The 26,315-nt window shown below is 36.1% G+C and overlaps 1 protein-coding gene across 1 annotated transcript in view; it reads left to right on the top strand.

The window, feature by feature from the left end:
* calcr (calcitonin receptor) overlaps nt 1-26,315 on the top strand; it is a 51,101-nt gene that overhangs the window by 1,697 nt on the left and 23,089 nt on the right. The window contains exons 2-4 of the mRNA XM_081375627.1: nt 22,090-22,155; nt 24,817-24,979; nt 26,115-26,222. Of these exons, the coding sequence (XP_081231753.1) occupies nt 22,111-22,155; nt 24,817-24,979; nt 26,115-26,222 (316 nt within the window). The 5' untranslated portion in view covers nt 22,090-22,110. The remainder of the gene's footprint in view (nt 1-22,089; nt 22,156-24,816; nt 24,980-26,114; nt 26,223-26,315) is intronic.

Raw genomic sequence — 26,315 nt, 5'->3', positions numbered from 1 at the left:
AGGCTTTTTTACAGTTGATACTGACCATGGCTAAGCATAAGCAAATGTTTGAACTTGTTAAGACAGATTATGGATTTTATAGTACTATGCAAGAGATGAAACTGAATATAATTTAGCTTCTTCCTTTTGAAAGCGGAGTATATTTTATAATAACATAAAGTGCAGAGCTTGAAAATGAAACCCATTATCTAATTACGTTTTCTGTTTATTTTGCTTATGAGCATCAATTGAGAATTATTGTTATACAAAACATGCATTTTAATGCGCTCTTCTTGTAGGATGTATAATATTCGTCTTATTAAGTAGTCAGTTGATGATTTAGCTAAAGAGTAAATATATTCCTTAATATGATTACAGATTTCTGTTGAATAATCTCCTTAAAGGCATATAGTTTTCCCAAATTTTTTGTCATTGCTTACTCACCCTCAATTTGTTCCCAATCTGTATGAATTTCTTACTTCTGTTGAACACAAAAGAAGATATTTAGAAGAATGCTGTAACCAGACAGTTGACGGCACCCATTGACTTCTATAGTAGAAAAAAAAATACTATGGAAGTCAATGGTTACCATCAACTCTCTGGTTGCCAACATTCTTCAAAATATCTTCTTTTATGTTCAACAGAAGAAAGAAATTTATACAGGTTTGGAATAACATGAGGGTGAGTAAAATGAAGACAAAATTAAAATTTGTTGGGTGAACTATCCCTTTAAAAGGTCTAATGCTGCTCTCAGGTAGACTTTGAATTAATTTGGGCACGTTTGCAATACACAGGCAGGCTTATGTTCATCAATGCTTGTTCTGGCCAGTCTACACATGAGATGCGATGTACTGTATCAGTAGGTGGAGCTAAAGTACAATCATGTGCCATACAGCGATAGAGCTGCCCATACAGAGAGGCATTTAGACTGATAGGGATGTTTTTGGGCCATTTTAAATGCGAAAACAGTTGAAAGAATTATGCAAATTAATGCACTGAAGTTTGAGGTCAGTATTTTTTTTTTTTTTCAGAAAAAAAATTATACTTTAATTCAGGAAAGAAGCATCAAATTGATCAAAAGTGACAGTAAAGTCATGTATACGTCACACAAGATGTCTATTATTAAATAAAAAATGTATAAAGAAATCTTTATAATGATATAAATATATATATATGTATATAATATAAACTTTAAAATTCCTGAAAACAATGTATCACAATTTCCACAAAATATTAAGCATATATATTTTTTTAACTTTGATAATAAGATATATTTCCAAATTAATAAATTTAATAAATCCATGAATAAATGACATTTTATTTTACATTGTAATCACATTAACAATATTAAAACAATCTTACCAACCCGAAACTTTTGAACGAAAGATCTACGCTGATCAGTGTCTCTTGTGTTTGTCTTTCTCACAATACATTATAAGTATTCATGAGTAATGTCACATGCCCTATTTATCATGATTAAGTTCATTTAATGGAAGGCATTTTTTTCTCTCGCTCAGATATTAATTATCATGCTTGTTTAAACTGAATTGATTTTAGTATTTTTAAATGAAGCATATCACATGAACTGTATCGCACTCGTTTTCATAAGCACTTGGGTGTAAATGAGGAACGTTCTTTTCTTTTGAGCGTGAGAATTTAAGTATCTCAGAAGCAGGTCCTCACAGATTAATCACAGGAAGAGAAATCAAAATGGAACAAAATGGTTTCTAAATTAAGCTCTTCCTTTATGCCTGAACTATGTCCACATGTTAACACGATTTTATCTTGCTGCCATTTATTGACCCATTTTTGTTCACTCTCATCTTCACCAATGTTACGTGCTAAATTCGGTTAACGCAGTCTTGCTTCATTTTCGTTCTGGTGGTCTTCACTGCCTGTTCTCATTTGCAGCCTATTTGGTTTTCTCTATTTTCCTGAGTGTCTCTCTGTTCACTGGAGGCTGGCCAACAGGCAAGCAGAGGTTGACAGCAGGCAATGCATGGTTGGTTTGGAGCTCTCTCTCTTTCTTTCTCCTTTTCTCTGTGTAATGGGAGTGTTTGGCATCACATGGTTCTGTCTGCTCAATTCACTGCCTTTCTGTCAGTGGCGTTTCGTGATTGCTTTGCTAAAGTTATAGAATACGCAGAACAATCTTAATTGCTTTCCTGAGAAGGTGAGGTTGTTTGTCACAGGTTTGTAAGATTCTTGTAAGAGGTTTAGACATCATGCAGTATCAGCATGTCAAGTTCTTGCTGTGCCACTGTATATAAAACGATATATTTTTGATTTTATTCAAGTACAATAGCAATTTAGATTTGGTAATGGCACTAATGCAACATGCCTCTTAAAGGGATAGTTCACCCAAAAATGATCATACTTACCCTCCAAACCGGTATGACTTTCTTTAGATAATGTTGAAATTTTTTTTTTTTGTCCATACATTAAAAGTCAATGCGGTGTTTTGAAAGCCGCTGACTTTTGACTTTCAAAAACAGTTCAAACGTTCAACAAAAATATCTTCTTTTGTGCTCTGCATGTCTATTGATACTTTGCAGTCACGTGATATCTGGCGGGCAACAAACACGGTTAGTGCATCCAATCGCACAACAACTATCTGACATGTCGTGTACACCTCAAAACACCAACTTTTGTATATTAAAACTGGCAATGTCCTGGCAAGATCCTTGATTAGTTTACTGGTTTTCGTTGCTAGAGAATGACGTTCTTGCCCGCCAGCCAGTACAACTGACGTCACGTGCAAAGTATCAATAGTCATAGGATTGACATGAGAGTAAGTAGCTAAATTTCATTCTTGGGTGAAATATCTTTTGATTCTATATGGTTTCAAGTAATCTTCATCATGTTGGACACTAATGGAACAAGAAAAAATGTTATGGTGCTTGACTGCAGTCAAATACTTCAGTAATGTTTTCTCATATGGTCATGCTTAGATGGGACCGAATATGGGACAGGCATACTGAACCGGCTGCGGTCTCAGCGGAGGCACTGTCAGGCTGCCATATGTGTTGTGTAATGGACTCTATAAAGCTTTTATGTAAGGTTGAATTGGTTTGCAATGACTGACAGTCATGGCAGGCAAAGGAATGCGCTTGTTTGAGAAAATGAGCAACCACTGATCATATGTTTGTAATTCTCATTAATGGTTATAAATAACCAACATATAAAAAAAAAACATTTTTTGGTTAATTAATAAAAATGCAGCCGAAATCATAACACTTATTAGAATGTGTGTAGGTGAAAAGCTCTTTACTTGTAAATCCAAAAGATTTTCTTGATACATAAAATGTTATGTGTGTAGGAACATGCTTTTCCAATACCTTTCTCCCATCACATATTTACTTGTTTTAAGCTAACTTGTTTTAAGTTATTTATGCTTGAAATGTTAGAACCTGCACATATATAGGCCTATAAAAGCAGCCTTTTTCTGTGGATGCTTGTTTCCATCACTGAATAAAAAAAAAGATAACTGCGACTTTTTATTTCACAATTCTGACTTTTTTTCCTCAGATGTAAACTCGTAATTGCAGAAAATCTCCGAATTGTGAACTGACTTTTTTCCCCTCACAATTGTAACTGTATTTCTCAGAAGAAAAGTAAACTGTGGGAAAAGTCGCAATTACCTTTTGTATTTTTTTTTATTCTGTGGCCGAAATAAACTTCCATCCATATTTATATAGTGAGTTACATTTGTGTCAGCCCAGCGGTGTCTTATTTGCACCTCTCCCAAGTAAATATTTCTTTGTTTATTCGTCATTATCTCTTCCAAATAGTACTGAACTATATTTCCACAATTCTATTTATATATATTGCAACATATATTCATTCCAGGATTGTGTTTAGTGAGGGCTGACAGCGCCAGATGCTTTTCACTGCATACACAAGTATTTTAAAACTGTGAATCAAACATTTCCAAGCGTCATTTTCAATGCCAAGTCACCGACTCAAGACAGAGGAAGTCTTTTCATATGGTGATCAAAACTTTTCCTGGCTTCTCAATTCTCAGTGTGGAAAAAGAGAGTATAGTGTATCTATAGTGTCTGAAAAGGAATTTTAGTCTTTACAATATGCACATACTATTATCAGAATATCATAAAATTGACTGATGAAGACATATTTAATCAATTTAAAGGGGTGGTTGATTACGATTTCACTTTTTTAACTTTAGTTAGTGTGTAATGTTGCTGTTTGAGCATAAACAACATCTGCAAAGTTACAACGCTCAAAGTTCAAAGCAAAGGGAGATATCTGCTTCTAAAGAAATAGTTTTTTTAAGGACTACAACAAACGGCTGGCAGGGACTACACGAGCTTCCTCCTGGGTTAGTGACATCACTAACCCTAAAATTTGCATAAACCCCGCCCCCAGAAATGCGATTTATAGATTATCATGACAGAATATGCTAATCAATGACTAGAAGATAACTACACAAAAACTATTTCAAATCATCATCAACTAACCATTCAGAAATGTCCTGTTGGATTCTACATGTTGTCACTTCTTCTTGAGTCTCTCCATCATTGTTTGACTCCAGATTGAATATTAAGGGCTAAAAGTTTTTGAAATTTTCAGTGCATATCTGTGTGAGTGCAAGCTCTTGAAGCTCCTCCCTCTGTGCCGGGAGCAGCAGCTCATTTGCATTTAAAGGGAGAGACACAAAAACAGTGCGTTTTTGCTCACCCTCAAACAGAGACAATTTTAACATGTTATATAAAAGTATCTGTGGGGTATTTTGAGTTAAAACTTTACATACACACTCTGGGGACATCAAAGACATATTTTACATCTCATCTTCTGAAAAGGGCATTATACCACCCCTTTAAACAAAACAGGACACAATTAGTCATAAATCTATTCTTTGCATTTGAGATTGACAGGAATTAGCTCAAAATACCTTCAGATGCTTGAGCAAAAATGTATTCCCCCCCCATTCACACAGTAATTTTTAAAAAATGGGGCAATTCATATTTTTTTGTTTTTGGTTTAAAACTCTTCCTCCGTTGCTTTGTGACTCTCTGGAGGACCAGCAGCACATTTTCTCAGCAGGCAAAGACAGACACAGCTGTGCAGGCTTTATTTTTAACCTCATAGTTGGCTGTTGATAAAAAATGATTTATATAATTCATGTGGCAAAAACAATGTATGCTTGTATGTTGTATGTTAAAAATGCACATTAACCGAAATCGACTGAATTAAGACATAACATACTTACACAATTTATATACAGCATGTAATTATATTCCATTCAATTTATATGTTCTTGAATTAGGGTGAAAAGTTAATTAAATCAAGGAGTGCATGAATTAATTAATTAATATAATATATATATATATATATACATATACACACATATATAAATATGTGTGTGCGTATATATATATATATATATATATATATATATATATAATATATATATATATATATATGTATGTATATGTATGTGTGTATATATATATATATAAATATATGGGTGTGTGTGTGTGTGTGTGTGTATATATATATGTACATATACATATATATATATATAAACACGCACACACATATATATACACACACACACATATATACACACATATATATATAGCCGTAAGGGTCATCTCTCAGCAAAAAAATACAAATAAAATAATTAATACCAACAGTAAACATTTTTTTCTAGAAACAAAACTTTGTACTCTATGTGACTATGAGAAAGGAGAAACATTTCGTTTAGGACCAAATCCATGAAATAAGCTAACATAAATGAGACTTTTTTGGGTTGATCATGTTATTGATAGAAGATGTTAGCACTGTCAATCAAAACCCTGATGTGTCAGCTGTCACCCCCCTTTTGGAGCATAGATCTAAACTTAAATGGTTGTAAATCATAAAAGTTTTCCAATTCGATACACTCAAACCACCTTCAGAGGTAGTCAAAAAAACATGTGATCCCATCATAATGCGAGTGTGAACGATTATCTGTCCGAGTCACCTGTCAATCAACCACTGCGCTGAAACGTGCTTTAAGTGTGTACCTTTAAACTGAACAATTTAAAGGCTTGTACAGAAACATGCACAACACTTATTCACATGATGAATTGTAGTCCGTTCAAAAAGTGCACCTGTCTCGCCTGACCACTTGTGATCATCTCACGGAAGACTGACGATAATAACTGGTATTAGCAGGGTCAATGTTGCGTAACTACTGCTAAATGAGGGATGATGTGTTTTATCGCTAGACCAGAAGAACATTAGGGCCTTTTTGGGTGTGCACATTTCAAATACACCTGGCCACATAAATTTGTCTCTGCGAATCGATACAATTCCCCTATGATTTATCTTTGATTCCCCTAATATATGCAAAAGTATTGTTGACTGCAGTGACGATTCTCATGGCGGACAGCAACATTTTCTGTTTAATGTTCTTTTGAGCCCAATTGGCAACCCATTTTTTGGCTTCCCCTTCCATCTATCTCATCCATTTGTGAGGAGTAAGGTTCACGTACTGCATGTGGACGAACACCATGCATTCGTTTTATCTGATTAGTAAAACCACAGTGACTAAGTATAAATAAATACCCCCTATGATGGAAAATCCCAATTTGCATTGGAGGCTTTGACTGAATGTCTGATAAAAAAAAAAAAAAAAGCTTTGCTTGTAAACTGATTTACACGAGCCAGCAAAGCAGTGGAATAATGAACATTTAGCTTCCTATAGATTCCTGCCAACAGCCCTATTTTTTCCCATTCATATCTGATAGACAAACCCCTAGAAATTAGCATATGAAGTGCCGTTTTGTAGCTACAGTATGTGTGCTTTTTCTCCATGACATTTAATGGAAAGTCACAAACAAGATTAGAGCTGCGTTAGACTTGATTTGTGTGGTAATTGTACACTGCATAGATTTAAACCCACAGGAGGTGTACAGTATGGAGTATGGCTTCTAAATACTATGTGAAGCTATTATTGTTCATATCACTGCATGGAACGATTTTCCACGCTTGGAAAATAAGGAGAAAAACAGAGCAAATTTGGAGTCATTAAGCATTACTTTGTGTTTGATTTATCTGCCTCCATTGACTGCCTGTGATGTGCCTTGTCTGTCTGCTCCCAGAAAGCTATTTGCTGGTCGTGCCCCATTATCTGATTTATAGAGTTAATGTTTGTTCCATTAACCAAACCGTATCCATTGCCAATTTAACTTTTTCAATGCCTCTGTACAGATTTAGTGTTGGGATTACTATGGGTTTTTCATACCTGTGTTCACAAAGAGGGTCTTTATTCAGTCATTTCTTTCCCAACAGTGTTTGTAAAGCCCCACCGTGTCGAACCAATTTATATTGCTATTACTGTTGAGCACATCCGTATTACTTATATTCCATATTTCTATATATCTTGCAGTCAGTTTAATCACCTGGAGCAAGCAGAGTCCCCGCTGTTTCCAAAGCTATTAAAGAAAACATGTTTGACCTTCTTAGTAATAAAGTTATAGCTTGTCTTTCCTCCACGTTATTTCTAATTTCGATGTAAAATCAGGAAAAATGTGTTAAAAACTACTCAAGGCGTCACTCAAAATCCTGAAAATCCAGTTATTCCACCATCTACATCTGGAAAACAAAAAGACAGTTTGTTTTTCTTGACAGCTGAAATGTAAAATTCTAGTAACCTGAATGAAAATGATTGAATGAATACTCAGAAACAGAAAAAGACGACGTGCCAGATAAGCGGCATCTGTCTTTCCTCCTGCTGTTAAAACCATCTTGTGCATATCTATGAAATAGAAGTCATTTTTATCAGATGGAAGAAGCCAGTTAAGGTCAGTGAAAATGTCAAAACTGTCAGAGATGTGAGGCTGCTTCACACAGATATTCAAAGATTAAATCTCATTTGTTAGCATTGCGCACGCCCACAGCCTTAGAGAGAGAAATGTTACTTAATATTTGACAGTCTGCCAGACTGAAATATAAATGGGTCAACTTCATTTTCAAAGAGACTCAAATATTCCTGATTACAATTATCAAATGTGAACTCAAGTCAGCAATAAATGAGTGCAGGTGCACCGTTGTCCTGGTTCAGACATGACAACAGGTTCAGAAAAATGAGCTCATCGTTGCAAAATTTTTCTAATCTCACATCCCTGAATTAAAATGTATAAAATTCCCATTGGTTGGGCGTATTTCGGTTCATTAGTTCACGCAAATCATTAAACATTCATTTACACAAATACTTTTCACTTTAAAAGAAATTCAACACAAATGTATAATTTGTAATATATATATATATATATATATATATATATATATATATATATATATATATATATATATATATATATATATATATATATATATATATATCATCATTACATTTTGCTAAATAAGCCTATTTTACTAATGTGTGTTATGTGTATAATAAAAAATGTTCCCAACTGATTGGACACACTGCAAAAACTTTGTGGCATTTCCTTTTTTTATTTTATTTTTTACTCTCAGTGTCACTTTTATTCAAAATAAAAATATCATTCATAGCCTAAAAAAAAGGTTAATAAACATTTTAATGTACCTATGTGTATTACCAATGGTCTTGATCAGGGTTCCTAAAACTCGGTCCTGGAGGGCCGCTGTCCTTCAGAGTTTAGCTCCAACACTGATCAAACACACACACACAAACACACAAATCTCAGTTTTTTGCTCAAAATGTTGCTTTTTTATGAAACTTACCCACATTCAAGTGTTGAGCTTGAATACAACAGCTGAGGGCCTGTTCTTTCTTTTGATATATATTGCATGGTCAGATATTCATACAACAAAATATTCTGGGGGCCATTTTGTGAAAATGGTCAAAAACGCTGGCGGTGGCTGGCAACTCTTTTTTTTTAAGATAGTCTACTCCCCACACCCCCCTTCATGTGCATGCACACTAACCCCCCAACCCCCACCCCCAAATCATTCTTGTCGGTTATTGGCTGGAACACTGTTTGTTATGTTTCGTGGTCCAGGCTGGGCCAGTTTGTTTTTGTTGCCGTTTGTGGAGCCTGGGCTGTCTACAAAGACCGCACTTTTTTACAGTGTGTTCAGGGGACAGGCAGCTAGCGGATAGTGAGGAGATGTTTGCTGTATGTGATCAAAATATCAGCCTGTGACATTGCTTAGAGCACCTTTAATGCAGATGGTAGATGATTGTAGAATGCAGTTATGTACAAGTTTCAATAATAATAAATCTTAATAAATACTGTGAAATGAGTCATTTCATCCCATAAGGATGTGAATATGGTTTAATTATGATTACTGAGTGTGACGGCCTGAGTGGTGGCCGCACAAGAGCGGTAATGTGGATGCACACACATGCACACACGCCAACATGCATACATTTAAGAATACTCTTTATTTAAACTTATTTTGTCATTCATATTCATTTGTTTCAGTATAGTGATGGATCATAATAAATCACACAAAACAAACAATATTAATTATTTCTTTATTGTTAGGTTTTCATATGTTTACATTTACAGCACATTTTATATACATTGTTACTGATTTGAAGTGCACACAAATTAGTTACGTTGTATATGTTACTTATATTTGTTTCTATTTTGAGTTTAAGTTTACCGTTCGTGATAAACTTCAGACATGGTCCGCTGCGGCCGCATCCTGGCGTAACAAGGATTAGAGTCCGGGCAGGAACAGAGAATTTAAGCGTTATTGGTTCCGCCCGAACATACCATTTGCTGAAATTGCCCGGGGGAGGAAGGAATGTTAATGTCTTTATCAATTGATTTATTTAGTTGTACATTTATGATATTTGATTACATTTTGCTTTCCTTATCTTTATTTATTGTATACCTTTGTTCGATTTGATTTTGATTTACTTATTATTATATGTTGAATGTAAAGTTTAATTGTTTCCCCTCTTAATTTGTAATGGGCCCATCTTTTCCTTTATAAGCTGTTGCTTTGTTCAATTGAGCAGGTCAGTAGTTTTAGTTTGTTTTTGTCTAATTGTTTTGATCTCATTTTCTGTTTGTTTATTTTTGTTGTAAGAAGTTTATGAGTTTGTAAAGTTATTTTTTTTTTCTTGGGTTCAAATAAAGACCCATTTTCTTTTGCAAAGCTTGTGTTCCTTGTTCTTGCCTCTTGGTCCCTCACACTGAGTATAACATTCTCAGTTCCTAATAACAAAAACTTTTATGTGACCTTTACGGTGTTCTCCACTTCTACAGTGAATTATTTGTAGAAGCGCATTATGGTGAAGTTCATCATGGGGAGGATGTGAGATAATCACATTCAAAATCACACTGCAAACGCAGGACTAATTGCCCTTATTTAAACTGTGACTGCTTTGCTTCTTTTTTAAGCTATGAGATTGGAAATGTTCTTCTGAGAAAGTCTGCTTCTGCAGGAAACACTGCCCTAAGAAACTTAAGTCCTACTTTATGTTCCCCCAGAGTTTAAAGGCGTTCATGGTACCAGAGGCAAGCCCAGTCCCATGTTTTCTAAGGGAGAGGAAAATGCATGAGCTCACAGTATGCCATCTCATATAAAAGTGCCTTGAAATTTAGCCTGACTCTGCAAAATTGCTCTGTGCCTGCTCTTATTTTCTCCTCTTGTCGGCCTGGCATTTGTGTGGCCTAGTAACAGCTCCATAGCCGTATCTGTTCTGTGTGCTGAGAACAGAGGGGTCAGAGCGACTGAGATAAAAATCTAGGGCTCTCTGAGAAGGTCAGATGGCATGAATTGAAGAGGAGGATGTTGCACCTTTCCATTTTGTTAGAGATAAAGTGTAGAACTCTTACTGTAAGTGTGCTGGCGTATCACTTATTGACTATTTAACTATACACTCTCTAGAAACATCGGTCATACCACCAAGGTTACCACTTAATTTGGTCCAGCCAATTGACTTTAACCTGATATCAGTGCATAGAGGAGGTCAAGATGATCTGTTTGGGGCATACTGTGTCTGGCCTGGGCCTGTGGGAGCCCTTTTTATATTGAATTAGGTGTATTGAATTATTAATAATCATAATTTATTGAATTATTAATAAGATTAATGATTGCATTCATGATTATTTATTTGTATTATTAATAACATAATTATTCAACATTTAATCATCTTTAATCATTTTTAATTTATGATTGTTCATACCAATGGCGATTTCTTTAAGACTGCAAGGGAAGCTCGGCTTCCCCTATAATGTCAAAAAATGAATGGTCAAATATGTACTATTGTATTAACATTTTATTGACTAAAATGCGTTAGAAAACGTTCATCTCAAAGACGAGTTCGTTCAGAATCAGTTACAGGTCGGCTGACTCGATTTCCTTCTCATACATTCCCGTAGCGTCACAGTGCATTTCCCTGTTGAAGCCCAGCGTCCATTGACTTCAATGGGGCTGCTTCGAACAGTTTTTTTCAGCGCTTCGAAACTAGACGTTCGTTGGATAAATGCTGCGATTATGTCCCGCCCACGGACGCTCAGCGTCTCTGGGAGTGAATGGGGAGTGGGCTGGCCCGGACTCCGGGCTTCCGCGTGATGATTGGAGGGTCTGTCGAAAGGCTGCATCTCCTTTTGATTGACAGCGATTTCATACAATAAAAAGTCGCTGATGTTGAAGCTGTTCGAGCTCAGTCCCATCGCGGATTTTTCAAAGACAAACTGCTGCAACCTATTTCTTGGTATTTGCTTGTCGAAATTGCTAGCCTATTTTTATAATGCATTTCACACAATTATACATTTATACCTTTATTATATTATTACTTATTATATTTTTTATATTATTATTATTATTAGTAATAATTCAAAAATAATTATTAAAATAATTAAAAATATACATTATTAGTAGCATTATTATTATACTTTATTATATTATTATTTATACCTTTATTATATTATTACATACATTTTTCACAGAGCATTTTCTTGAAAAGGAACGTAGAATTTACGTATAAATAAATTAATTATTTTTATGATGTAGGCCGAAAATGAGCTTCCCCTCTTTGAAAGACCAGCAGCCGCCACTTCATACGCTTAAATTACTCTAATTATTTGCCTGATTGCCTTTGTAGTGAAGAATCAAGTTTAATATGCAGGTATGCAGGTAAGAAAAGCTTTGAATTTTTTTCTTTTAAATAAGCTCATCATCTGAGTATTTGAAGTGCACTTTTTAATTTTGGAATTATCAGTGTCACTTTTTAAAATGGCATAGAATAGTGCATGCAGTAAGTACGCAAATTGAAAAGCACCTAAATACTTGTATCTGCCCTGAATAAATCAGTTTTGTGAAACGAATTGGAGTAAATGATTTAATGAGTCACTCATAAAGATAGTCAATTGTTTAATTCCTGATTGAATCATTGTGAACGAATCAGTTAAGTGAATGATTCGCTGACTCCCTTGTAAATTTAGTCACTTGTTGTCTCCTACTGGTAGCCTGGGAAAACCCAGACAAACTTCCGGCAAATTTAGATTTTGTCACGATCCACACTCAAAGGAACGGGAAAAGGGAAGATCCAAGTGCAGTAATTATTTTATTGGGGAATTCCGTAAGCATAAATCCAGTCAAGGCAATTAGTTGTCATCATAAATCCATCCAAAAACAAGAACACAAACAGGAAACACAGGGAACAGAAGTGGCGTGATAATAGACAAGGAATCCGTAACAAACACTAGACAGGCAGGGCATATACAGTATAACAAAGAACTAACAAGGAATAACAGGGAACAGCTGGGTACAATGATGACGGGGAGCTGAGTGCAATGAACAGTGATTGGTTCAGACAAGGACTGTGGGGAATGCAGTTCATGAATAGGATGACACCGTGGGGAAGAGGACCTCTAGTGGACACCAGGAATACACAAACCAGACACTGTGACAGATTTGCTCTGCAAGTAGTCTGGCAAAGAGCCCATTCAAGCCGGTTTCTAATCCGTCCAAATCAAGGTACCAATCAGAAACGTTGAAGCGGGCTTTACACGATGACAATCGCTCTGATTGGTCTGATAGGTCTATCCAATGAACGTGCTACTACATTTCTCTCCGAAACGGTAGGAAATTAAATTAGATTTAATAGAGGATTTTAACCGTGACAAGATGATTGACAGGGCAGTTTACGTGACAGGATGCACGCGACAGATCCGTCCGATAAAGATGACGAAGTAGTATGTCCCAAAGCTTGCCTACTTTTTTGCTACACATTCAAAAGTAAATACATTTTCTTCACAAAAAGAGTTCGTAGTGTAACTTGGGACGCAGCAAATGGCTTTACACGATGACGATCGCTCTGATTGGTTTTAGGTCTATCCAATTGCGCCCAGAGGCATTTGAGCGACGTCCGTTGGTGACGCCCCTTTGGAAATGAGTTATTAATGAAGCTTTGCCAGACCATAACTCAGTTACTACTGAGAATGGTCTGGTTTTAACCAGGCTATCCTACTGGCACAATGATGTTACTTTAGATGTGTAAATGTACCTGTATTGACTGTTAGAGAACTCGTTTATAGATTTAAATGAATATAGTATATCTTTCTCATTCTTGATCCAATACACAGTTAGATTCCGACAGGCAGACCTTTTATGTGAAAAACTGAAGGCAGTGTTATAATTGAATCCTGTATCACATTCTTTACACTTTTTGCTGTGAAAAACAATGTACAAATCCAATTTGCAGTTGTGAATGATGGAGAGACGTGCGGCCCAGATAGATGGAGGCTACAGAGACTCAGTTTAAAACTCCTCTTTAAACTCTGTCTGACTCTCCGAAGGCCATAAAGATTAGAGATCCATCATCAGCGTAGTGGCAGTGCTTTGTTCCGTATGTCCCTCATAAAGCAGACGGGACACTAGGACTATAAAAAAGGGGCCATTTTGCATTCAAGAGCTGACAAGCCATGCGGCCTCCCTCCCCTATCCATTTCCTTTTATTCTCCTTTAGCTTTGCTGCCAGCCGTCTTCCCGCACCTGGCCGGTTACTGTGAACGCCTGCTGTTGGGTTTGTGTCAAGAACAGCTGGAGCACATGTGGCACTTGGCTGGCTCCAATCTCGATGGCCAAGATGGATTAAGTGCTAACGCACCTCGTCACAACAGAGGGCTCGATTTGGAGAAGATAAATATATATATATATATATACAGCCATGAATCAGGAGGTGCTAGCTGAGCCTGGGAAGAGGTGCATGGCTTCCCTTCAGTGAAATCACACAGCTGCAGTTTTTAAGGTTAAATTGCGTGAAGAACGGACATGGCAGAGTTTGTCTGATGATGGAGTTTGCAGCAGAATAATCACAAATCAATATACACATATAACTGAAGGCGTCAGTCTTGTCGGGTAAAGAGGTATATTGTGCAGCACGCAGATGGAATATAAAGGTCCATTGCGGCATTTTCTTAACGGTCTTTTATCCTGAGGGGAAACTGAGGAAAAGGTCTTAAGAGACCTTCTCGTCTCATATGATGTTTATTTGTGTGTTATCACATGCCATTGAGTTGTATCTCTTTGACAGGGTGTGAATTGCCTGCAAATGCTGGGTAGAGAGTGACGGCAGTTGTTTTATTCTCAAATGACTGTTTGATCTGTACAGAGTATGGAATTTAATAAATAAAATAAATAGGTAAATGCAATATGTATTTCATATAGTTCCATATAGAACCTTAATTCTTTTCCTGCCAGTGTTTTTTTTTTAAAGTCACCAGCCACCACCATAGTTTTTGACCATTTTCACAAAAAATTCATGGCCCCCAGAATATTTTGTTGTATGAATATCTGAACATGCAATATATCAAAAGAAAGAACAGAGCCTCTGCTTTTAAAAAACAAACTCCAAAAAAACTTTGTATTCTAGATTCATGCATTCTTTTTTATTTATCAACACTTGAGTGTGGGTAAGTTTCATAAAAAAGCAACATTTTTGAGCAAAAAGCTGAGAAAATCATGTTTTTGTCAAAGACTACATTCAGATGGGGTTCAGAACAATGATCAAAACATGGATGGAATAGACAGAGTCCATCAACACCCCTAATGCTTGCACAGTCCTATAGCTCGTCCTGGGACGACATTTCATTCAGTAACATTAGGCTGTTTTGATTTATATGCTGTTTAATGTTGATGATAGCGTTATTTTGTGTATGATTACATATTACATCTCAGATTAACAAATTATATCATATGATATACATATGATGACATGTTTTTGTTGTTCATGCAGGAATTAATTTTTGCATTCAAAAAAGCAACTTGAAATGTGTTAACACAAGGGCATAAACTGTGACACTCATGGCGCAAGGTGCTAAAAAAAGCACCATCCTTTTGCATGGGTACATAAACCAACAATTTAAAATGACTGTCATGGAATACAATTGACAGTTGTAGAATTATTACAATTGGAATTTCATTTAATTTTCATAGTGGAGCGCGGACAGATTTCACCATTGTATACAATATACTGTACACAAACTCATTGCACATCAAGACGTACAATTAATACAGATCTCTGAACAATGCAAATCTGGATTTTCAATAAACACCAAACAACGTCCTTTTCCTCAAAGGGTTATATGTGTAATTGAGCTGGATTGAAGAGGGAAACTACCCTGGAAATCCAGAGTTCTCGCGAGAGCACAAGTTGCGAGTTACTCTGGTGTCGAGTAATGATGCTCATTAAATATGCCCCTCGATCTGAGCTGCACCAATCACATCGGGTTATCTGATATAGGCGGGCCAGAGGCGAGATGACGACAGTGCTGTGACGTCGAAGTCATTAGTAAACATTGCAAGATGGCTATGGATGAACACCAGATGTTTGAAACTGCTTTGGCCGCTACAATGAACGAGTTAGACTTGGCTTTTTATCTAAAACAGGAACAGAAGACGGCGCTCGAATCCTTCCTTTGCAAGAAGGCCGTTTTTGCTGTTTTGCCGACCGGATACGATAAGAGTCCAATCTACCTCCGCTGGTAGCTAAGCGATGTTGTGATTGGTCGTAGTGTTATCCAATTGCGTGCAGTGAGATTTTCAAATGCATGCTTGTTGCCGCCCCTCGAGCTGGCCGATTTTCATTAGTTGACGCCAGATCTTAATCTTTTAGATTTAGGTCTGGATTTCCAGGCTAGAGGGAAACCACAACTCCATAAAATAAAGGTTCCAAAAGGGATTTCAAAGTGATGGCATTGAAGAACCATTTTTGGTTTCCCAGAGAACCTTTCAGTGAACTGTGGAAGCTTGTTTCTGCCGCCACTGAATAAAAAATAAAAACGGTAATTGTGATTTTCTTGCAATTGCGAGTTTACATCTTACAGTTCTGACTTTTTTCTCAGATTTGCGTGATATAAACGTGCAATTCTGAGTTTCTCGCAGTTCTGACTTTTTGCCCATCACAATATCATAAACTCACAATTCAAGAAAAAAATCTGAATTTTGAGTTTATATCTCGCAATTCTGACAACTCGCAACAGTGACTTTCAATTCAAAAATCAGAATTAAGAGATAAAAAATTGCAATTAACTTTTTTTATTTTTTATTCTGTGGCAGAAACAAGCTTCCTATAGTGAACAGTTCTAAAAAGAACCTTTTTTTTCTTAGTGTGAAGATTTGAGCAAATCTAAAACCTTTTTTTAACTACAAAGAACCTTTTGTGGTGTTCTACATGGATCAGGTCCTCTTCATTCTTCAAGGTTCTTCATGGAACCATCAATGCCAAAGAAACTTTATTTTTAGGAGATACCTGTATGTGCCTATACATGATTCACATTACTGTTCGCTGTACACGCAGCACTGAGAGCCTAATCTGGGAAGAGCAGAGAACACGCCAGTGCCACCGCATTTTAAGTGCTCTCTGAATTATGGATATCCCTCTGAGTGCATTTTCCTGTCCTCTTGTTTGATCTCACTCCTGTCCATTTTGCTGCTATATAAATATGACACCTATTAAAGCCAGCTAATGGCTTATTGCTGTTCAGGGGGATCTCGCTCAGTGACAGAATTAGCCGGGTTAATGATTCAGAATGTTGTGCTTCTCATGTACCAAAACACCCTAGATGCCCTCACCCGCTTGTGCCTCAGCTACTTCAGATGGTTAGATATTTTTCATTTTTTTGATGCGATGCATAGTACAAGGTCAGATTTTGAGAGAGAGAAATGATGCTCTCAGGAAAGCTCAATATTACAGTGAGTAAAATGGCTGGTCTAATGGCAGATGGAAGAAACAGTCCTCTGTTTGCATGCCCTGGCGTCATGACAGCATTTCACAATAGCACTACACGTTCATACCCATGTGCTTTGGCGATACTGAGGTGCTCTGTCACAGTTGACTGTAATGGCTCACAATTCATTTATGCCTTATTTTGTAAATGGGAGAGGATATTGATGTGGACCACACTTGTCTTCCCCCCCACATCTATATAGTTTATAGTGAGGGACATCTTTTTGTTGGAACAATCCCATGGGAGGGCATAGAGAAGTTGAAAGAGGCTTTGTTCTGATGGGAGGTTTCTTTTTTTTTTCTTTTTTTTTGGACGATTTTTGTCATTCCACATTTAGGATGAGAAACTCTGAGCACAGAGCAGTACAATGAAAGAGAAAAGTAAAGTCAGATGAAGTGGTGTGGTTTAGTTATCCTGGTATATATGCAGTCAGCTGCCAAATACAATTTAATAAAGAAGATTTAATAATTAAGATTTAATAAAACACCCAATGGGCCTCCTGAAACCTCCACAGCTTACAAGAATTAAGTTAAATACATGAAAATTTAACACTGCAATTTTGTGCGAGTTACAATCTTGATCAACTTGGTGGTCTCAAGCTATCCTTAAATGATACTTTCCCTAAAGACATTTTTACAAACAATACATTCATCCTGTTAGAAGTAGGATCAATTATTTATGCCCTTAACCCAATTTAACCAGTCCATTACACTACATCGGTGAGTTATGTACAGACAAACACTACTCACATTTCCTTAAGAAAGTGTAAAAAATGTATTTAAATTTAAATTAAAATAATTAATTTAAACCATTTGAATTATTTTAACCATTTAAACCATTAAAACCATTTAAAATGCTATTTTAAAGGTTCCAAGTTTTGTTTTGGAAGTCTCCTATAAAAGGTTCACGTGCATCCAAGGTCAAAAAACACTTTAATTTTCTTATAAAATACATTGCAGCTTTACCTCATTTCTCAAAGTGCCTCAAATAGGTCAATAAAGGATTCAGTCTCTCTAAACCCCTCCTTTCTGAGAGCCTGCTCTGCTCTGATTGGTCAGATGGCCCAGTCAGTTGTGATTGGTCTGCTGCTTAAAGTGCATGTCTGAAGAGAAATGCTCATTACCATATCTGAAGTTCAGCTCTGGAGGCTTCCTCAGCGCTTGTACACAGTGATATGAACAGTAACGATGGCGTCGGTTTTACTGTATCAATCTTATCCTTTGAAAGTGCATATAAATGGATTTGCATTCGCAGCGCAGAAAACAGCATCATCTTGAGATGTCGACAACACAAACCAAACTCTTCCAGGCCTCAGCTACAACAACAGTGTTTGAGGGCGGGTCAAAGTAGATGTCGTTCACTGTCAGCGCTATTATGCAAATTAGTTACAAGTCTATGTAGGTTTGTGACCAGGAAGTAAGGACTGGAATTACTGACTCATTTCAGGCAGTTCAGAATCAGTTCTTTCTTTGGGAGACAATAAAACTTTAAACTTTAAAACTCTGCCGACCTTTTACAACCAGTGAACTTCATGAAAGGTAATATACAAAAAAGGCATAATAGGGGCACTTATTTTGATATAGTGTGATATATTGTTTGAAATTATTAATTTTGGTTCAGTTTTAGAGTAAAGTATTTGGCAATATCTCTTAAAGTTTGTGTGAAGCAACCTTGAGAAAGGCGCTTTATAAATAAAACATTATTTTTGTTGAAAAAAAGGAATTGCATGAGCATCATGGGACCTGAAACAGTTTAGTGGTCATTAAAGAGATTTCAAAGCTGAAAGCTTCAATAAGAATGAAGTATTTCAGAGATTATGTTAAATAATTGGTTATTATATATATCAGTCCTCACTAAGCCATTTTATGGAGCTTTAAGGAAGTTATCACAGAGGATTTGGGTTTTGCGATCACTAAAGGATTAAAAGTAATTTTCCCAAACAAACCTTATTAATATTTCTGAAAGCTGTTTAGGGAAGAAAGCAGTGTCATCACGCATCCTTCATTCTAAAAAAGCTTTCCTAAAAAATGTCTGTCTTCGTTAATAATTCAACATCCTTTTTTTTTTATATATTTTTTTTATTCCAGATCTCACTTCCAAAATAATGTTTTAGTCAGTCTTCACTCTTGCTTACTTAGGGAATACTCAGCCTATTGGGTAACATCATGAAGAAAAGCTTTAATTCATCCTCACAGAGGAACATTAATTATCTTGGCTAATGACCAGAACTTATATGGAGTTGATCCATTCTCCTTTTTCTCCATTCTCTATTTCTATCTTGGCTAAGTTCCATCCCGATACACGCAGTCGTAGATGTTTGAAAAACAGGACCTCCTGCTATCTGGGAACAATGATTAGAGAGCAAAGCAAGCCAGATTTGTCCCTTTTTTCCTGTGCCACTGACCACAGCCCGAACATGGCCGTGTGCTCGTATCTAAAAATGGCTTGATGGCTATTCAGTGTTCATAATGAATTTTTAAGGTGTTTTGTCACATCAGAATAGGGCTATTTAGTTTCTTTTTTAAGGAAAGAAAATTTAATAATGTGCAATTATTGGGTTTGGATGACACTCGAAGCAGAATACATCTTCATATCTGTAAACTGACACCGGAAGGAAACATATATGCAACAGTGACTTTACTTGCTTCACTCATTTAAAAATATATAACTGCATCAAATGCATACATTTTTTTTGTGTAGAATTTACTTTAAAAAATTTTAAACTAAGAATTAAATTTCTCATATAATTACAACAAAACGGCAAGTAACACATTGAGTTAAACATTGAGACATTTTAATGTTGACAAAACTGAAATAGTATTTTCTTGTAATTTGCTCCAGTAATCTGTTTTATTTACTTTAATTTCCTTAGAAAAATTGCATGGGTGCATAGGAAATAGCTTCAATGATAACTGAATTTCATCATACGAAGAGAACACAAATGACTTTTGTTAAACGTTCCGTCTGGGTTTGGTATATAAATAAATGATCTGTAAACAGTGTCTTACCCCATTTACTGAGAAATGCATGGTCCGCTAGGGACTTGTGGGCTGTGTGTGTGAGTGTGTGTGCGACCAAATGCCCCCACGAGGACGGTAAAACCATAAATTGCCAACATGGATGTTAGGGTTAGTGTTAGTGCCTACACAGAAAACACACACGCTAGTAATGTCTGAATAAAAATGCAGAAAAGTCATTAGATCAGTATAAAACCACAGAACACAATAAAAAGTCCCAAGCGAGACAGAAAAACAATGTGTGTGTCAGAACATGATGCTAACAACAGTTCAAATTTGCTCTTTTTTTTTTAAATCACAGAACAAAATGAAACCATTTAAATGTTAATGCATTAAATAACAATGAGCAATACATTTGTTGCAGTATTTATTAATATTTGTTAACGTTAGATAATACAAACACAGCTATTAATTTTGAATTCATGTTAGCTTAGGTTCATTAAATAACATTAACAGTAATTTTGATTTTAATAATGTATTAGAAAATGTTGAAATTAGCATTAACTAAGATTAATAAATGCTTTAGAATTATTTTTCATTGTGAGTTTGTGTTAACTAATGCAATTAACTAATTTTAACTTATTGAACCTTAAAATGATCCCTGTTAAACATTTAAAACATTTAAACATGCTGCTTTGTAAAGGCTAAATATGGCAACTTTTCTTCCACCTGAAGGGATGCGTAACTGCATTTTAAAGGCATTGGACTGCATGCCCAACAGTCGGTTGCATAAGGAGTTGAATTGATTCAGGCTGTTCTTATTTGTTCTTAAAATAATGGCCTGTTTTTGTTTGGAATCCTCCAGCTCGGAAAGAAAACCAGAGTAATATTTCAGCCAAATATCTTCTCTGAACGTGATATGTGTCATGACAGAACATAGTAAGAGGCCTGAGGCGGTACATACACACTCCACATCTTAATAAATCAGCACTCAAACCCCATAGTCTGTGGAAAACTGGCTGCGGATAATCTGAGGTAATGTCAACACTGTTGAGTGGATCCAGAGGTTCAGTTGCTATTCCTGGTATCTTTCTGTCTGTCTATCAGAGAAATACCCCCACTGTGATCTAAAGAGAGGTGTTGAGAGCAAACATTCTGAACCCCAGTTACACAGGAGACAAACTGGCTCTCAGCAGCTCTTTCTCACCCCTCTCTGCTTTACTGCCATTGCATTTTCCGTTGATAAAGTGCTGATAGAGTAGAGAATACAGTAGCTGAACTGTTAGCATGTTGTTGCTGGTACGTTGGCAGAGATGGTTTGACCTACTACATATAAAAATGTTACATGGCACTGAGGGCTAATGAAAGCAGATTTGACATGCCAGTGCTGTAGGTTAACAGCCAGAGTCTTGATGTATCATACTCAGGGACCAAAATTTACACTTGCCAAGAGCCAAATGAGACAATAAATTGACTTTGGCAAGTAAATAAAATTGAATTACTCAGCAATGGCTGGTAATGTTACAAGGAACTGCAACATAATATATGACTGTGTAAATTATAGTTTACCCTGAGTAATGTACAGTATGTGACACAAGTGATTCAATCACGGATATAGGAAGTGTCTACTAAATCAATCATATAGGATCTGTCTACTAAAGTGGAAAATTTACCATTAGAAGTTTATCGAGAATGCCTAGTAGTTTTTTCAGTCCAGAACTGCATGTGACGTCTAATATTCCCAGCATTGGATCACCCAAATGAGTAACAAATGGAATTATTTTTGATGTTTTTTCTTCCTTTTTCCTAGTCAAATCATAGATGTATGCATATATATATATGGATGGATGGATGTATATGGATGTATTGATGTATGGATGTATAGATAGATAGATAGATTTGTAGAATGTTTTAGTCAACTTTGAGTTCTCATTGTGTTGCATTCTCTTATGTTTTTGTGTTTGCAGATAAAGCCAGGATTTGAGAACATGGGTTGGCAAGAGACCCTATGGCTTTTGACATCCTTTATCTTGGTGAGTGGACCATAACATCGCATTCATTGTTTGTTCAATGTAATGCATTTTTACTATATACATACACTTATAGTGAAATTAGCCTAAAATACATTCTTGTATTTAGAATTCGACATTTTACCCATTTGAACTTGCAATTGCTAAAACGTGCAACTTTTCCTGGCCACTAAATTTTAGTCGTCTTTTTTTGTAAACTGTGATTGGATGATTCTTTCCTGATTACCCCACCCCCACTATCCACTTGAAAAAAAAAAAAAACTCCCTAATTGCTCCAGTTTGGTAATTACAAGCGGAGGTGACCTGAAAACCCGCAGAACTCTTGAAGCATGAAATGGTGGCTCCACCAATGCTGGTATCAGAGCAGCTGGCTCCGTGTCAGAATGATGAAATGGGAGCGTATGAGGCCCTCTGCATGTTGTACATTAGCACTATAGTATCACCGCAACTCACAAACAAGCCAATAGCCTACTTTGCTAATTGCATGTGCTCATTAATAAAGTCCTCTCTGTTTATTTTTGACCTTGAAGTAGCTTTCTCATGTCTGTGAATAAATCTAACTTAGTGAAAAAGTAATGAGCTTGCAGAATAGCATGTAACATAATGCAAGTATAATGGGAAATGACATTTAATTAAAGCTAGACTGAACAGCAAAAACTGAGAGCAAGAGTGTGGATTGGTATTGATAAGTGTAAAAAATGGGTCTAAAAACACTATACTTTTTTCCCTGTAGGACTTTAAAGATAAAATTGTAGTTTTTGAAACATGGTCTTATTCGTTCTTGACATCCACTTTCCATTGAAGGACTAATGGTTTTCCCGACTGACTTGGGTGGTGGCCTGGTGGTCGTATGTATGACGTCATTTACTTCAAAGTTTGGAGTGACATCATATGTACGGCTGCTAAACTGCTACATGGGACATCAGAAAGCTCACAGATGAATTTGGTGTTGTAAATGCGTTATTGCGTGCAGGTAAGACAGACGCACAGCACTTAAAGAAGCTGCCAAAGGCTTTTCTCAGTTTGTTTAATGGCAGTAATGAGAGGGTGGGTTTGAGAGGTTCTGCCAAAGTGAAGATCTCTGCACAAAAACATCAAAGTTTCAGTCGTAAATGAATGTAGAATTCATTACTGTGAGGTGTCTAAAAGGTGAAAAAAGGTAAAGTACTTTTGAATTGTCTCTTTGACTTCCCATTGAATGTAAGATGACTCATACTGGTGACACAATGGTTAGAGATGCGCTTTGAATTTTGATATCAAGCCTGTCTTTGTGGGTAAAGCTTTATCCCTATAACTCTTCTAGAAAGGCATCCATTTCTGTGAAGGATTTCTTATCATTTTACAATACTGATATGAGCAGAGGAATGTTTCTGTCGGTTCTTTTGTGTAAAATCATACCTTTTCAAATGTCAAGTGCCCATGTGTTGTCCTCAGAACTGAGTAGGTGTGCATTTGAGGTCGCAGGGGGGGAAACATAGAGGTGTTTCTGCTGTGGAAGGTTGTGTGCCATTCAGAATGAGTTTTAAATCCCAGTCTAATTCCTGACTTTGAATTGAGGCAGAAAACAGTGCAGAATTGTAAGGGAGAAGAAAACGGAATAACATTTAAAGAAACGCATATAACTGGATATATTCACAGTAGTGGCCAAAACAAGTGACGTCTGGAGGGTATATTTGTTTTTTATGACCCTACAAGTTTGATAAATCCATCAAAATACGAGGAAAAATATTATATTTTAAATATCAGGGAAGAACGTTAAGTGATTTATCTGACAAAATTATTTGCCAAAAAAAGGCAGAATACAGCTACAGGATTAATTTTATTATGCAATAAAAAAATCCATAAAAAAAAAAAAGTTCACAGGAAAAAGCATACATTGACTACAACATAATCATTTATTAATATTTTGTTGGTTCTCTCTTGTTTTTGCATGTGTTCATCATTTCTTTGTATGACGGCCTGGCCAAAAATTGTCACACAATTTGGCATGTTTCATTGAGTTATCACGAATAAAACAAAATTGACTCCAAAGACAACTATGCAAAATCTTTATCAAATTTTGAATAATATTTTGAATAAAGGGTGAAAATGTCAATTTTCCTAGTCCGGACATCACTTTTGGCCACTATTGTATATTATACATTTTAGTATAAATTACCCATGAACATATTAGATAATAGTCAGTGTTGGAAATGTTAGTTATAGCAGTTTGTATTTAATTTAAATATAAATACTTAAAATTTAATGAATTGACTTATTTTATGCACCAGTGTTGAAGAACACGTAATTTCCCAAGATACCTCAAATTATGTTGTCAATATTTATTTCATAAAGCTATTTGAAATTGATGTGTTTTTGTAATTGATTTGATTTTTTTATCAAATTGTTTTCTGCAAATCAGGGAATAAATGGGCAAAATGTATCTATATTTAGTGAAAAAATGTAGTTATGTAATTATTCATGTTTTGTTCCAAACCTTACGTGTGACTGTGTGAATATTTGAATTGCAATTCAGTAACGTCCGCTTCATGTCATTCTCATTTCAATTCCAATTTAACATCCCCAATTCGATTTAAATTCCAACTCGTGAATTAAACGAGAGCCAGTTCTTAAATGTTGAATTTTCAACCTTGCTGCTGTGGTCAAGTTCATCTCTCTTTGCAGAATGTAACAAAGGCTGGAGCAACAGAGACAAAAACAGAGCCCAGCGCTGACTTATCCCTTACTCCTGTCTTGATGGCAGTGGAGGGAGAGAGACTGATCATGACTCAGTCTCAGTACAAATGTCTGGAGCTTCTGAGCCGAGATGGATCCCATAATAAAACGGGTAGGTTTCTTTTCAGTTCATTTTTTATTTGAATAACAGACAATGGTGCTCTTAATCTTTTCATAGCCTTGTTAAATTCCAAGACTGTTAGTGGAGCACTTTATGGCTGAAAGCTATCACAAAAGTGATCAGGGAAACAATAAAGGTTCTTCTCGAAAGGTGATGTGTGATAAAATACTTTCTCCTTTCCCAGTTTAAAGACCTATTATGCCTTTTTTTATACATTTTCAACTGTCTAAAAAAGCACAAAGTCACTCCAAATGGAGTTATTCTCTATATCAGTGTCACTGTTTCTGAACTCGCTGAAACGCCTCCATTGTAGTCTTGAGTTTTCTTCAAGGAACAAACATGTCACAATATTCCTCATTTAAATAATTCCTGCCCAAGGCATACGCAGAAAAGGTGGCGAGGCCTGGTTGAGTTAGTTAGTATTGTGTTGTTGCCACACCCCGGATCTAACGCTGTCATGGTAAGGGGCGGGACATTTCCGAAACACACTCGAAGCGGTTGACCAATCACATTACACTGGTCCAGCTGACCAATCAGAGCACACTGAGCTTTTCAGGAGCATCATAAAAACAGGAACTAAACGTTACTGACAGACTGGGAAGAGAGGAGCTGCAACGATGTGAAAATAATGTGTTTTTTGAACATTCAAGCATTTTGGTAACAGTTTGGTAACACTTTACAATGAGGTTTCATTTGTTAACATTAGTTAATGTATTAACTAACATAAACTAACCATGAGCAGTACATTTGTTACAGTTTTTGTTAATCTTTGGTAACGTTAGTTAATAAAAATACAGCATTTCATTGTGTTTTCATGTTAGTTCACAGTGCATTAACTAATGTTAACAAAAACAAAACAAGTGTTACCCTAGTTATCCTTCAAAATGATATGCAGAGCGGCAGGTGCTACACACATCCAGAAACAGCACAAGGTTTGGACATTTCATCAGCTTAGTTTTAATAAATGTTTTGTTTCCTTTTACTGAGGACATTTTGAGTTCAGAAAGTTACTGTATGTTTTTATTGTACAATAAACTCTTAGATTTCAAAAGATCAAGGAACATTTGAGTCCTCATGAAACGACCCCTTTAAAATGTCTAACTAAATGTCAATTTAACTTTTATAGGGTCGTTTTGCAGCAGATTCTGGGATGGCTTGCTCTGTTGGGATGAAACCCCAGCTGGAACCTTTGCCTCACAGAACTGCCCAGATTACCCCAGCTTTGACCCTTTGGGTAAGACTCCCGATCACATCTGATTGTCAATCCAGACCGAAACGCTCCAGAAACTGCAAATCATCAAGATTCGGCAGCACGCATGACATCTGT

This window comes from Scardinius erythrophthalmus, assembly GCF_964197995.2.
Source record: "Scardinius erythrophthalmus genome assembly, chromosome: 10".
In the NCBI taxonomy this organism is placed as follows: domain Eukaryota; kingdom Metazoa; phylum Chordata; class Actinopteri; order Cypriniformes; family Leuciscidae; genus Scardinius; species Scardinius erythrophthalmus.
Note: the sequence above shows the minus strand (reverse complement) of the source record. Positions and strands in the feature narration are given on the sequence as shown.